The sequence below is a fragment of the Phoenix dactylifera genome, chromosome 3, assembly GCF_009389715.1.
Source record: "Phoenix dactylifera cultivar Barhee BC4 chromosome 3, palm_55x_up_171113_PBpolish2nd_filt_p, whole genome shotgun sequence".
NCBI lineage: Eukaryota > Viridiplantae > Streptophyta > Magnoliopsida > Arecales > Arecaceae > Phoenix > Phoenix dactylifera.
In genome coordinates this window covers 12,552,437-12,564,309 of record NC_052394.1, presented here as the reverse complement: position 1 = coordinate 12,564,309, position 11,873 = coordinate 12,552,437, and the positions used below count along the sequence as shown (strand labels likewise).

Sequence of the window (11,873 nt, the reverse complement as noted above, 5' to 3'; positions counted from 1 at the left end):
TGTTTAGCCTTGTATGCAAGATTGAGGATTTATCTTATCTTATTCTTATTTCCATGAGAACCCACTGTATTAAAACTATGCTTTAGTTCAGTTGATGTTAGGCTAGATTCGGGTCACAGCATGCCTCTAATATCTTGGAGCCTCTGTCATTCACTGGTGGGGTAGATTGGTCTCTTGATGGTCTAAAATGCCAGGTAATGCAATTCATTTGACACTTATCAACATTTGGCATGTGGGATTTCCAACAAGATTTTAATTCATTATTCGTTATAATATATTTTTCTGTTAACTTTGCTTTCCTTTTTAAACCTTTTTACTTCCTGAGACCCCCTTATTTATTTAGTAAAAGATTAATTGATCATCGTTTGTATTCTGGTGGGTGATTTAAAAGGTATGCTCTTACAACTGACAACTGCCTGGGTACCGGTTATTCTGATGTTATCTGTTGCAATCTGGAGCTCCCTGAACTGAAACCTCTTTAAGTTTCCCAGGCAAACTTCCTCATTATGTGGGTCTGAAGAAACAAAAAGATGGAGAATTTAAGCCAAAGAACTAACAATGTTGAGCTCAGTCATCCATTTTTGGTGTCGTGATTGATAATCTTAAGAAAGGACTTGTAGGTTTTCAACCTATCTTTATTACTTTACTATCGAACAAATTATAACATGTTTCTTGAAGATGAATGGTTCCAAATACCTCAGAGAAATCATGAGAAACCCCTTTTGAGATACCATGAAGAGACATACGATATTCACGAACAAGGCATTCATCCAGCGTCTGAAAATAATGTTACTTAACGAGAATTTGTAAGTAGCACAAGAGGAGTGTTGCATCTTATGTTTAAATAAAACCAAGTGCATAACCAACACAGAATTTTTATGTTCTCTGGATTCACCTTTCTGGCATGTAGTCGTCGAAGCATGTAACAACCTTACTTCATTTCCACATCAGGAAGGTTCCATTGTGTGATTACCAGAAAGACTTCAGTCGAAGTTGGCTCATCTTTCAAATCAGTTGTGAGAAATTGAGAGCAAACTTTGTTTTAGCAATTTATGAATGCTCAAGGATTTGGCCAAAGTTGAAGTTGACTTCTTGAAAGAGTCAGAGATATTACATACTTTTTGTTAGCACGTGTTTAGTAGACATGTCACATCGTTGATACAGGAACAAAGTAGAAATAAGAAAGTTTAGATGATACTTATACTCAGTGTATGCCTTATAATGTTGTGCCAACTGATGAAGTAAATGCGCCAATGAGTTTGATTAGGATGGATGTTGAATGAGAATGTAGTTTCATAATGGTAAGTAAAATTTATGAAGCATACGTTGAATGAGTTATTATATTCTCTTTTATTAGCCCTTTATTTAGTATAAATTTATCATTTAACCAAATATTGATTCTTTTTTGTGCATACCAGGTAACAATATGCCCCGAGGGAGACGATTTAGAGATGTGGAGTTCCAGCATTCTCAGGTGGGATCTACTTCTGAGCAGTTCCTGCAGTCCCAGCAGCCATATGAGCACCAGCAGCACGAGTCAGGATCTCAGCGCGAGCCTCCTGCTGATTGTCCGGAGGATGAGCTCCGGATCCAGGGTAATTCGATTTAAAGTTCATATTTTATGTTCATATTTGTCTTCAACTTTTTAAGACATATTTTATTTAATTTGAATAGATGGACAAGGGACAGTGAGGACGAGACGGGGACCCACTCAAGCAAAGGATGTGTGGAAGCTTCCTCCGGGTGAGAAGATCATCATCCGATGCAACGAATTGGGGCAGCCCATCAATAGAGCTGGAAGTCTTCTATCAAGCTTTTTAGGATCGGTTGCACGCAAGGGTCAGCTGTGTCCGCTCAACTATACGAAGTGGAATGACATACTTCCTTCGTATAAGGTTGAGCTTCTTAGACTCATACAGGTAATGAATTGAATTTGTTCTTTTTAATTTGACACCTCCTGCATGTTAATTTGCTTACTACCATGATTTTACTTTTGAGGTTTAATATTATTATAACATTCTGTATCTTGTTGTAGGGTAAGTTTGTACTCCCTCCAGAGAGCCATGATTGGGTGCTAAAGTCCCTCAACCGCAAATGGAAAGAATATAAAGCAAAATTGAAGACGGACTTCAAGCGTGAGGGTATGACAGAGGAGGAGGTTGCTCGTGTGACTCCTCCTGATGTATACCCTCAGCAGTAGAGGGAGCTTGTTCACTACTGGTTTTCTGAAAAAGGACAGGTCACATATATTGTTTCAATATCTTATAGATCTTTATTATTAATATAGATTGCAAATATATACATTGAATAATATTATACTGTGTGCTTTTATTTTGGCAGACATATTCTAATATTGGTAGAGCTGCACGAGCATCTCAAGCAGTTCCTCATACTTCAGGCTCGAAGAGTTATGCGAGACGTAGAAATGAATTCGTAAGTTTGTTTGAAACTATTTGAAACTCTACTAACATATAGCACGTATCATGATATATAGTTTGGCAATATACTTTCCGTATGTGTAGATAGTAGAGCATGGAAGGGAGCCTGGTGAGGTAGAGTTTTATAAGATGACCCACACTCACCGAGATGGCAGCTTTGTCCGGGACGAGTTGAGAGATATAGTTGTATGTATTCATTTTTTATTTGATCATAATTATTTTATTAATTTTACTTCCTTTAAATTATTAATGTGACTGTTTATTTTTTTGAGAGAGATATAGGAAAGAGCTACAAATCTCATTTCAGAGCGCGTCGGGGAGTCATCATCATCCGACGCGGCCAGTCGCGTTGAGGCTCAGGTCTATGCAGAATTGATGGGCCCAGAACGTTATGGACGCGTGAGGGGTTACGGTATCGGAGTTACCCCCACTCAGCTGTCTGCAGTGAGCCGATATACCCAAGATGCCAGACACAGAGGTTTGTAGTTTGAAGACAGAGATGGCACAGATAAAGCAGTCATATGAGATAAGGATAGAGGAGATGAGGCAGAGTCATATGACTGATATGGCGGAGTTGAAGCAGAGCCAAGAGTTGAAAATACAATCTTTGCAGGATCAGCTTGACCATATTTCATCTTTTTTGCAGAGATTTGCTCCTCCGGTACGTAACTAAATATATTTGAATATTTTATATAATTATAATGTATTCTTGTATGAGCGTGATGACTTTCGTATTTTTAGTTTCTAAAGTATTTTTTTTCTTGTAGGTTGCTGATACTTCATCTACTCGTAGAGATGATGATGCCGTCGACTCTTGATACATCGTAGATTGTGTACTTACGATTTTGGGATGAATGTTTTTAGATTGTTTTAAATTTTTTTTTTGATACTTACCTCAATTTCCAAAATACGATTATGCCAGAACTTTGATAAGTATAGATCTTGGAAAGGACTTTAATTAGTATGTTCTATGTTGACTTGACAGGAACATGGTTTCCAAAATCTTATGTATAACAATTAGTTTGTAGAGTTTGATCGGTTTAAGATAGATAATGCAGATTCGGTCAACCTCAGCCAAAGGAAGAAACACTATCTAGACACTCCACTCCATTTTAGGTCCTAACGGGCTCCAGGGCCAATAGACCGGTCCCATTACTGGTATAATGGTATAACCCTTGCACTATTGACAAGTCTTCTCGCTCTTTTCTCTGCAAATTAGTGACTGACATGGATCATTTGCAGATACTTGGTACAGGTCCAGCATCCCAGTACTGTTGTGGTAAATGAAGGTGATTCATGTAATGATCGAGGTTAGTGTATGTGCCAGTCTGTATTCAATCTTTGTGCTACTTGGTGGATAAGTATTTTATAAACTCAAAATGAGCATAAGGTGCTCTTGTAGGTGCTCTTGTATGCATTTTGAATTCCGTCATAGTAACTTTGGCATCTGTATCCAACACTTTGTTGTGGAAAAGAAATAGATAAGCTAAACAATTGTTATTTTTTTTTCCAGATCCAAATACACATATATTATGGATAGAGAATGCAAATGCAAAATTGAAGGCTGTCCATGACATCGAAGCAGGTCTGTTAAGGCACAATCTTTGTTCCAGTTACCTTATGAACTATTTGCATTATACTATCCTTTTCTTTTCTACTATGAATGGAAGCTAATTGTCTTGATAATTAATTAATATTTTAACTGGTTTAGGTGAGGAACTGCGGATCTGCTATATTGATGTTAGCATGGGTTATGAGGCTCGGCAAATCCTATTTCAGGGCAGCAGATGGCCCTGCCTCCATTTACACTATGCTGTTGGTAGAGATGCCAACTGGCATTGAAACCAACAAGACTGATGCTCCCAAATGGGCCTGATACAAGCATTTGATTAACAACTGATGGTTATCTATACACCAACTTGGCAGATTACACAAGTGGATATCTCCTGACCACCTTGGCTTGATAAGGTTGTCATTAGTCAAAGTCTATTCAAAATCAGCTATCAAAAAATGCTCGCACCCAGGGAGCAGGTGAAGCCTTGAGATGTGGAATTTGCAAATTTTGCCTGTCCAGGAATGTATGAACACGGCAGCAGTGAAGTTGCCAATTCAGTTGTTTCAACCATCATGCAGGGATCACTGGATCAAACAGAGCATGCATTTTCTTTATCTCCAATAGCTCTTTTTTGTTAATGCTTCTTTGAAGCCTAGGACTCTTAACCAGTCCAGAACTTTATTTACTGCTAGACAGGTACCTTGTGCTTTTGACTATAAAGTTTTTGAGTTTTTCTCTAAGCTGCTTATTTTTTTATATGATATCATATAGAGGTCTTAATGTTATTGATCTCTGCAGATTGATATTTGGAGGTTTTGCTAAAGATATCTCTTATTTCTTATGACTTTCCCTGCCAGTTTGACATGCTTGTTGAGTATCCAACTCTCTGATAAAGAGATGCTTAAAGTGTATCTCTTATTTCTTAATGTTATCAACTCTCTGATATTTGAGTATCTCGGCTTGTTTTGCAGCCGAGTTATTGTTTGCATGTATTCAATGGGCACAACTCCCAGGTGACATCTCTTGATTTTCATCCAAAGAAGACAGATCTCCTCTGCTCTTGTGATGGCAATGGTGAAATTCGGTTATGGAGTGTCAGCCAGTTTTCATGCTCACGTGTTTCTAAGGTTAGTTTTCATGATTATGCTTTTATATGTTCACCTTTGGTTGTAGTTAATTGTGCTCATGTATTAATTCTTTATTGTTGGTCAAACAGGGTGGTACAGTGCAAGTTAGGTTTCAGCCTTACATTGGACAGTATTTAGCAGCAGCAGCGGAAAATGTGGTGACTATTTTTGATGTTGAGACAGACAGAAAGATATACACAGCGGAAAATGATGGGGGCTTCTACTCGGCCATCATTAAAGTTAATTGTTTAATGTGCAATAGAATTATTGAAGCCTTCTGTTTGTTATAATTATTATATTGCTATATTGTATTTGAAGAATAGTTGGAAGAAGGAACAAAAATTGTACCTTATGCATCATGCAGGTTATATACTAGTATTATCTTTAAAATATAGCCTCCGTCTGGTATTTTTGGCTGCACCACTGTGTTCTGCTTGTGGGTGACAAGCTTATGATTTCTGCCAACTTAAAGAAAGGACGATTTGTTTTGTTCCTTATGTTGGAATTTGATCTGAGCATTTATTCTTCTAATTCTATTTTTGTATAATTGGTTTAGAAGTGTCAGATAATATTTAGAATAAAAAAAAGACTATCATTATATTTGGTACTTTGGATACTTGTATGTATTGAATATTTGGTACTTAAAGTGATACGTTTGTCGCGCCGGTCAAACTGATCTTATGTAGTGTACTAAGCTGTGGAAGTAAGCCACAGGAATTTTTGGAAGCTACTTTGATGGTTTATGTATTCGTAGACTAAATGTTTTATGTCATCTGCACTGAACTTCTTGTTCTATCTTACTAATCCCAGTGGTGTAGAAATGCATACCTTGTTATAATTAGTGTTGGAAGCAATGGAACAGAGCTACTGCTGCACTGATTGTTGGTAAATCTTAGTTTTTAAGGTAACACGTGCTTGCTTTTCCATGTCTAGCCTCCATGATGGATGTGCTTCTTGGCAAACTATGTCTCTTCAACCAAATGATACTTTATATAATATATCTATGAACCATGTAATTTATGTTGATTTGGAGCAATAGTGCGATCTGATGACTAGTGTAATTTATGTAATTTATGTAATTTATGTTGATTCATGTAATTTATGTAATTTATGTAAGAATGCAGACAAGCCTGGAGGAAATATTGATCTAAAGAAAGGTGCTGCTGAGGTAATCTGCGCCCTAAATAATGCCAATACGCCTTTTGTTTAGCTTATTTACCTTAATGGAGTGCTGTCCATCAGCTACTATGTGCTCATGGGCCATTTGGTTCAGGTGTGCTCATGACATAATTTTGTTACTGTGTAATGCCTCCATATCTTTCCTTGTTGATAATGTTGTGCTTTTGCTGCCGGTGTTAAACATATAAAAGCTTATAAAACAGAAATGCAAAGTCATCTCCAAAGATCATATAATGTGATATCTTTTGCTATTTCTACATTGGTTTGCTTATCTGCCTTTGTCATATCCTTCTTTTCATTTTTACAATTGTTTCTGTTCAGTTGGCGACATCATTAGTTGGTTAATTGAAAATTTCAAGAATGATAAAGCTACTGAGTCATCAACAAAAAGTAATAAAACCAATGAGAGAAAAAAAAGCTTTAGAAAAAGAGTCTGCAGAGAAGGAAGCAGAATGCAGCATTACTATTCTTAAATACATGTCGGTGTTATTTGCAAGGCATGGAAGCATCCATCTGCTGACAGGTAGTTCTGTTTCTTTCAAGGCATCTACCTTAAATTTTTAGAAGAACTTCATAGCTTTTAGTCCATTCTATAGTTTATTGGTTGAGGAGATAGACCTGGGAGAAGGCAACTTGCGCCAGGTAGTTGGTTGTCTTGCAAAGTTTTATAGCCCAGAAGTTCGCAACCCATATTTTTGATGTTTAACGACGCTTTATTGCGTCGCTCAAGTAGCCTAAACCGACGCTTTTAAGCGTCGGCATAGTCCAATTCATGTAATACGGTGGGAAGCGGTCGTTGGTCTATGCCGACGCTTTTAAGCGTCGGGTTTGTATAAAATGAACGACGCTTAAAAGCGTCGGCATAGTCCAACACAAATACAGTGGGAAGCGTCGGTTGAAGTACGCCGACGCTTTTAAGCGTCGGGTTTGTATAAAATGAACGACGCTTAAAAGCGTCGGCATAGACCAACGACGCTTTTTTGACGCGTCGGGTTAAACCCGACCCACGCCCACCTGCCCGACGTCTGACCCACGCTTTGCGAAGCGTGGGCTGGGAATTCGCCGACGCTTATAAGCGTCGGTAGAGACAAAAAAACGCGCCGGGAGTTATTCCTTCTTTTATAGTGAAAGGACCGTAGGTAGGTTAGGCTTAACCCAATTTAATGTTTGGGTCATGACTTCAATCAAGACTCAACCTATTGGCTCATCAGGTTGTGTTAGGCCCATGAAAAATATTTTAGATCTAGATCGAGATGAGGCCAAGTTTGGCCCTTCATAGGCGATCCCGAGCACTCCCAAATCAGGCGGATGGGGGGTTTCACCTTCTAAGATCGGACGGTTCAGAGTCACCAAACTCTTTGCATACAATTTTGTCGAATTCTCTACAAGGAAGGAGCAAAGATACTTTTCTTGTCAGATGCAAAAAGAAAACAAAAAAAAGTTAGCAGACAAATTGGTTTTAGAAAGAGAACAAGTGCTGCCCAGTCTCATCCAATTTTGAGGATAAAGATCTATCTGCGACTGAACTTTTGTGGACATTGTTACTGCCATAACGATTTAAAGTAAAAGCTCGCGGGGACGGAACAAAAAGCTCAGGTAACGACATATAAAAAGGAAAATGGCGTCTCCGTATTCAGGATGTGCTCCACATGTAACGGTACGTGATGATGTAGGCCGGCTCATCGTTATCCAACGTCCTTACCATGCACGACTAGAATAGTCTCATAAGCTATACTAAACCTCTTGGGAAGTTAGTTTTCCATGGATTGCTTTCTTATATACGCATTTGATCAGGATTTCTTTGCATGAGGTCATAGTATTCCTTTGGTTGGCCATACATACAGCTATCCAAGTTGCACCAGATCTTCCTAGTGAGACGAGGAGTATCTATTGTCTTCTTGCACTCGTCTGAGTTCTATATAAACCCCCAACCATTACAGGCCTCACCATCACAAGCTCAAACATTTGGGCGTTCTGAGTAGCCTCTCCTCCCCTTCCACGATCCTGTTGTTATATTATATCTCATTTTTGTAGGTCAAAGATGGTGGCAAAGAGAGTCCTTTTCAGCCTTGGTCTCTTGGCCCTCTTTGTACTCCAAGGTTGTAGTGCTTATGCTGGGTCTAGTTTTGTGAGGACAAGCGGAACCCATTTTGTTTTGGATGGGCGCTCATTCTACTCCAATGGGTTCAATGCATACTGGCTGATGTTGATGGCCTCCGACCCGACACAGAGATATAAGGTGTCATCTGTTCTCCAACAAGCTTCCGATTATGGAATGAGTGTGGTAAGGACGTGGGCCTTCAGCGATGGTGGGAGCAATCCCCTGCAGTACTCTCCAGGCTATTACAATGAGAACATGTTTCAGGTATATATATGATATATATAAACCCGTACCTCATGGTAGTCAGGTTTCTCTCTTAGTTAGGCAAGTCAAAAACACTTGGTCACTTGGCTTAATGTGAGACTATGTACTACGACCAATAAATTGATTCTCTTCCTGTCCATGCAGGTGGCGGTAGCCCCACTTGTACTACTAGCTTTGCTTAAGAAAATGTATACACTTCAACAAAAAAAAGACAATTACTGATAAAATTTTGTCGACCAAAGAAAACTCGTCCACAAAAGTTTATTTTGATGTCAAAAATTAGCTTCATGTAAATAGTATTACGGAAATTATTTGTGTGGCCAAAACCATTTTCTTAGAAAAATTTGTCACCAAATATTCACCTTTGTTGATGAATATATTATATTCATCACTGTATATCTTCAGCGGCGCACTTTTCGGGACGAGTGTCTTTGACGAATTTTTTTATCATTAAATATTATAATAATATATTTTTTTGGTGATGATTTTTTCATCATGAATGGTCTTTTTTTTTATCTTTTGTCCTTTGCAATTATAGTGTAATTTGGTCCATATTTCGATGGTAGGCATCAGGCCCAGAGCCTATCATTAATCCATTACATCTTCCGGTGTTTGCAAGCATGCTCTACAGCAGATTCAGATTTTACGAAAAAATGCTTGCATTTGATGATTTCAGAGCACTTTTATGGGTTTTTCTTATTTAGTTTATTCGACCCTATATTTTTCTTGAAATAAGTTATTTTATTTCTTTCGGTTTGTAGGGCTTGGACTTTGTCATCTCTGAGGCCAAGAAGCATGGAGTGTTTCTCATACTGAGTCTGGTGAATAACTATGCCGACTTTGGGGGAAGGAAGCAGTATGTTCAGTGGGCGAAGGAAAGGGGAGCAGATGTCTACTGGGATAACGACTTCTACTGGCATGAAGTTGTCAAGGGTTACTACAAGAATCACGTCAAGGTGAATACAAAATTGATCCTTTCTAATTTTGGCCTTTAAGTGAGCATGGACTCCTTTCTTGCTGTAAGCTAGCTTACAGTATTTTCTCTCTCTTTTGCCACGTACTTAAGTAGAAGCTAGCTTGTTCAAGTATTATAACTTCAGACATGAATATACTTGTCTTGTTTTGTTCCAGACGGTCCTCACGAGGACCAACACTATAACAGGAGTCGCATACAAAGATGATCCCACCATCTTTGCATGGGAGCTTATAAACGAACCCCGATGTGATGGCGACCTCTCTGGCAAGACAGTACAGGTCCATAACAATACTTACACACTTCTTTTCTGCTGAATTATTATATTATCTCCAAACCCAGCTGCCAGAAGTCTTGGTATTTTTTCTGTATGGTCCTCGAACTTTCTTAAAGAAATATGGAGGCGTTAGCACTAGGGCAATTCGAATGCTAGATCTCCACTTCTTGGAGAGATGCCAACAAACTGAGCTAAAGTTGGTCAATGGATCCTATTGACAATTTTGTTTGTTATAATACAGAATTGGATTGCAGAGATGGCTGCTTATGTTAAATCAATAGATAGCAACCACATGCTTGAAGTTGGATTAGAAGGATTTTATGGGGAGTCAATGCCAGAAAGAAAGCAGTTCAACCCTGGCTATGAGGTCGGCACTGATTACATCTCCAACAACAAGATATCTGAAATTGACTTTGCCACCATTCATGTCTACCCTGATCAATGGTAAGCTGAGTCTCTGATCATTAACTTCTTGAAGATAAAAGTTAGAAAAAAGATGGACATGTACTATATGTTCTGCAAGGAGAGTGCATGGTATAATTGGCAAATTGTGAATTATAGTAGCATATTATTCATACTGATAATCTGCTTCTATTCACAAGACACTTATGTTAGTTGGCATTTTTTGCCACAGGATTTCAGGCTCTGATGATGCTCAAATGGCATTCCTCCGAAGTTGGATCCAATCCCACATTGATGATGCTGGCGCGATACTTGGAAAACCACTCATGATCACGGAATTTGGGAGAAAGACCGAGCAGGATTCCTTCTATTGGGCAGTGTACAACATGATCTACAACTCAGCCAGAGCTGGGGGACCATGCGCAGGTGGATTGTTCTGGCAAATGCTGGCTCAAGGGATGGATAACTTTAGAGATGGCTATGAGATAATATTTTCAGAAAGCCCCTCCATGGCAAATATCATTTCTCAGCAATCCCATATGATAGCTAGCCTTAGCTAGTCCACTACTCTTTGCTGCAGAGATGACGAGATCAAAGGAGGACATGTGCTAAATTTGGAATTTGCTTATATTCCTTATGTAGAGAATAAATAAATGATATCAGCAGAAAAATCTGGAGACTCTATTCTTTGTTCTATTAATAAGATGAGTTAGGTCTATTTTCTTGAACCAATTCTCTTAATTTGAAAGTATTAAGGATGCAAATGTTATCAAAAATTGATTGTTTGATTGTAACAAAGTAAGCAAGATTTTAAATCATTAATTTTTATTCATGCAGGAAATAAAATAATTTCTATTCTTTGAACGAAAAGAGAGTCCATCTATAATGGTACTTTTTATTATATTCTTATCTTCCACATTCTAAAATGATAATTTTAGAATTATTTAGCTCCACGATAATCTTTCTTCAGAAGTGGAAAATAATGTTATATTTTATGGATTCTGCTCCCATATTGTCTTACTTATGCAAAACTTCGAAGTTAGGGCAGATGATTATAGGGAGAAAAATCCTACTAAAAGATCTAGATTACTAGAGTTTTCCAAGTTATCCAAAGTACATTCACTTATTTATTTTAGAAGATAATCCGAACGTAACCACCCACTCGTAGCAATAGTCCATATCTGGCCTTCACTCTCTTAACAGTTTTGGTAACTAACGCCAGTTATCTTTTCACTACCCATGTTCTTTAAAGTGGCTAATCTTGTGTCCTCTAATAAATCGACAATCGTGCTCAATTGGTCTCGGTCTATCATTAGTCTTTATTCGGCCTTTCCTATGATTTTTCACGCTATCCATCTTTTATTTATCCTGTACCACAATCATCCATGCTTTGAGGTATTTCTGAATTGGATTAAGCAGCTCCCTTGTACCACACTTGTTCACTTTGGCATATCAAGTATCCTTTTCACCAATGTCACATCCTAAATTTACCGTCTATGTCAATCACGTAACATAGCCACATGAGTCCCAGAACGATGCCTAAAGATCATGCATGCA

At 38.2% G+C, this 11,873-nt stretch overlaps 1 protein-coding gene and 1 long non-coding RNA gene across 2 annotated transcripts; both read left to right on the top strand.

The window, feature by feature from the left end:
* Positions 1 to 4,936: 4,936 nt before the first annotated feature.
* LOC120110239 lies at positions 4,937 to 5,514 on the top strand. Its single transcript, XR_005511031.1, has 2 exons — positions 4,937 to 5,120; positions 5,210 to 5,514. It is a non-coding gene; the product is annotated as an uncharacterized LOC120110239 (long non-coding RNA).
* A 2,826-nt stretch (positions 5,515 to 8,340) lies between these two features.
* Positions 8,341 to 10,876, top strand: LOC103718675 (mannan endo-1,4-beta-mannosidase 1-like). Its single transcript, XM_008807595.3, has 5 exons — positions 8,341 to 8,664; positions 9,426 to 9,620; positions 9,796 to 9,918; positions 10,156 to 10,358; positions 10,549 to 10,876. The coding sequence occupies exons 1-5, from the start codon at positions 8,341 to 8,343 to the stop codon at positions 10,874 to 10,876; spliced, it is 1,173 nt and encodes a 390-aa protein (XP_008805817.3).
* The last annotated feature ends 997 nt before the right edge of the window (positions 10,877 to 11,873 follow it).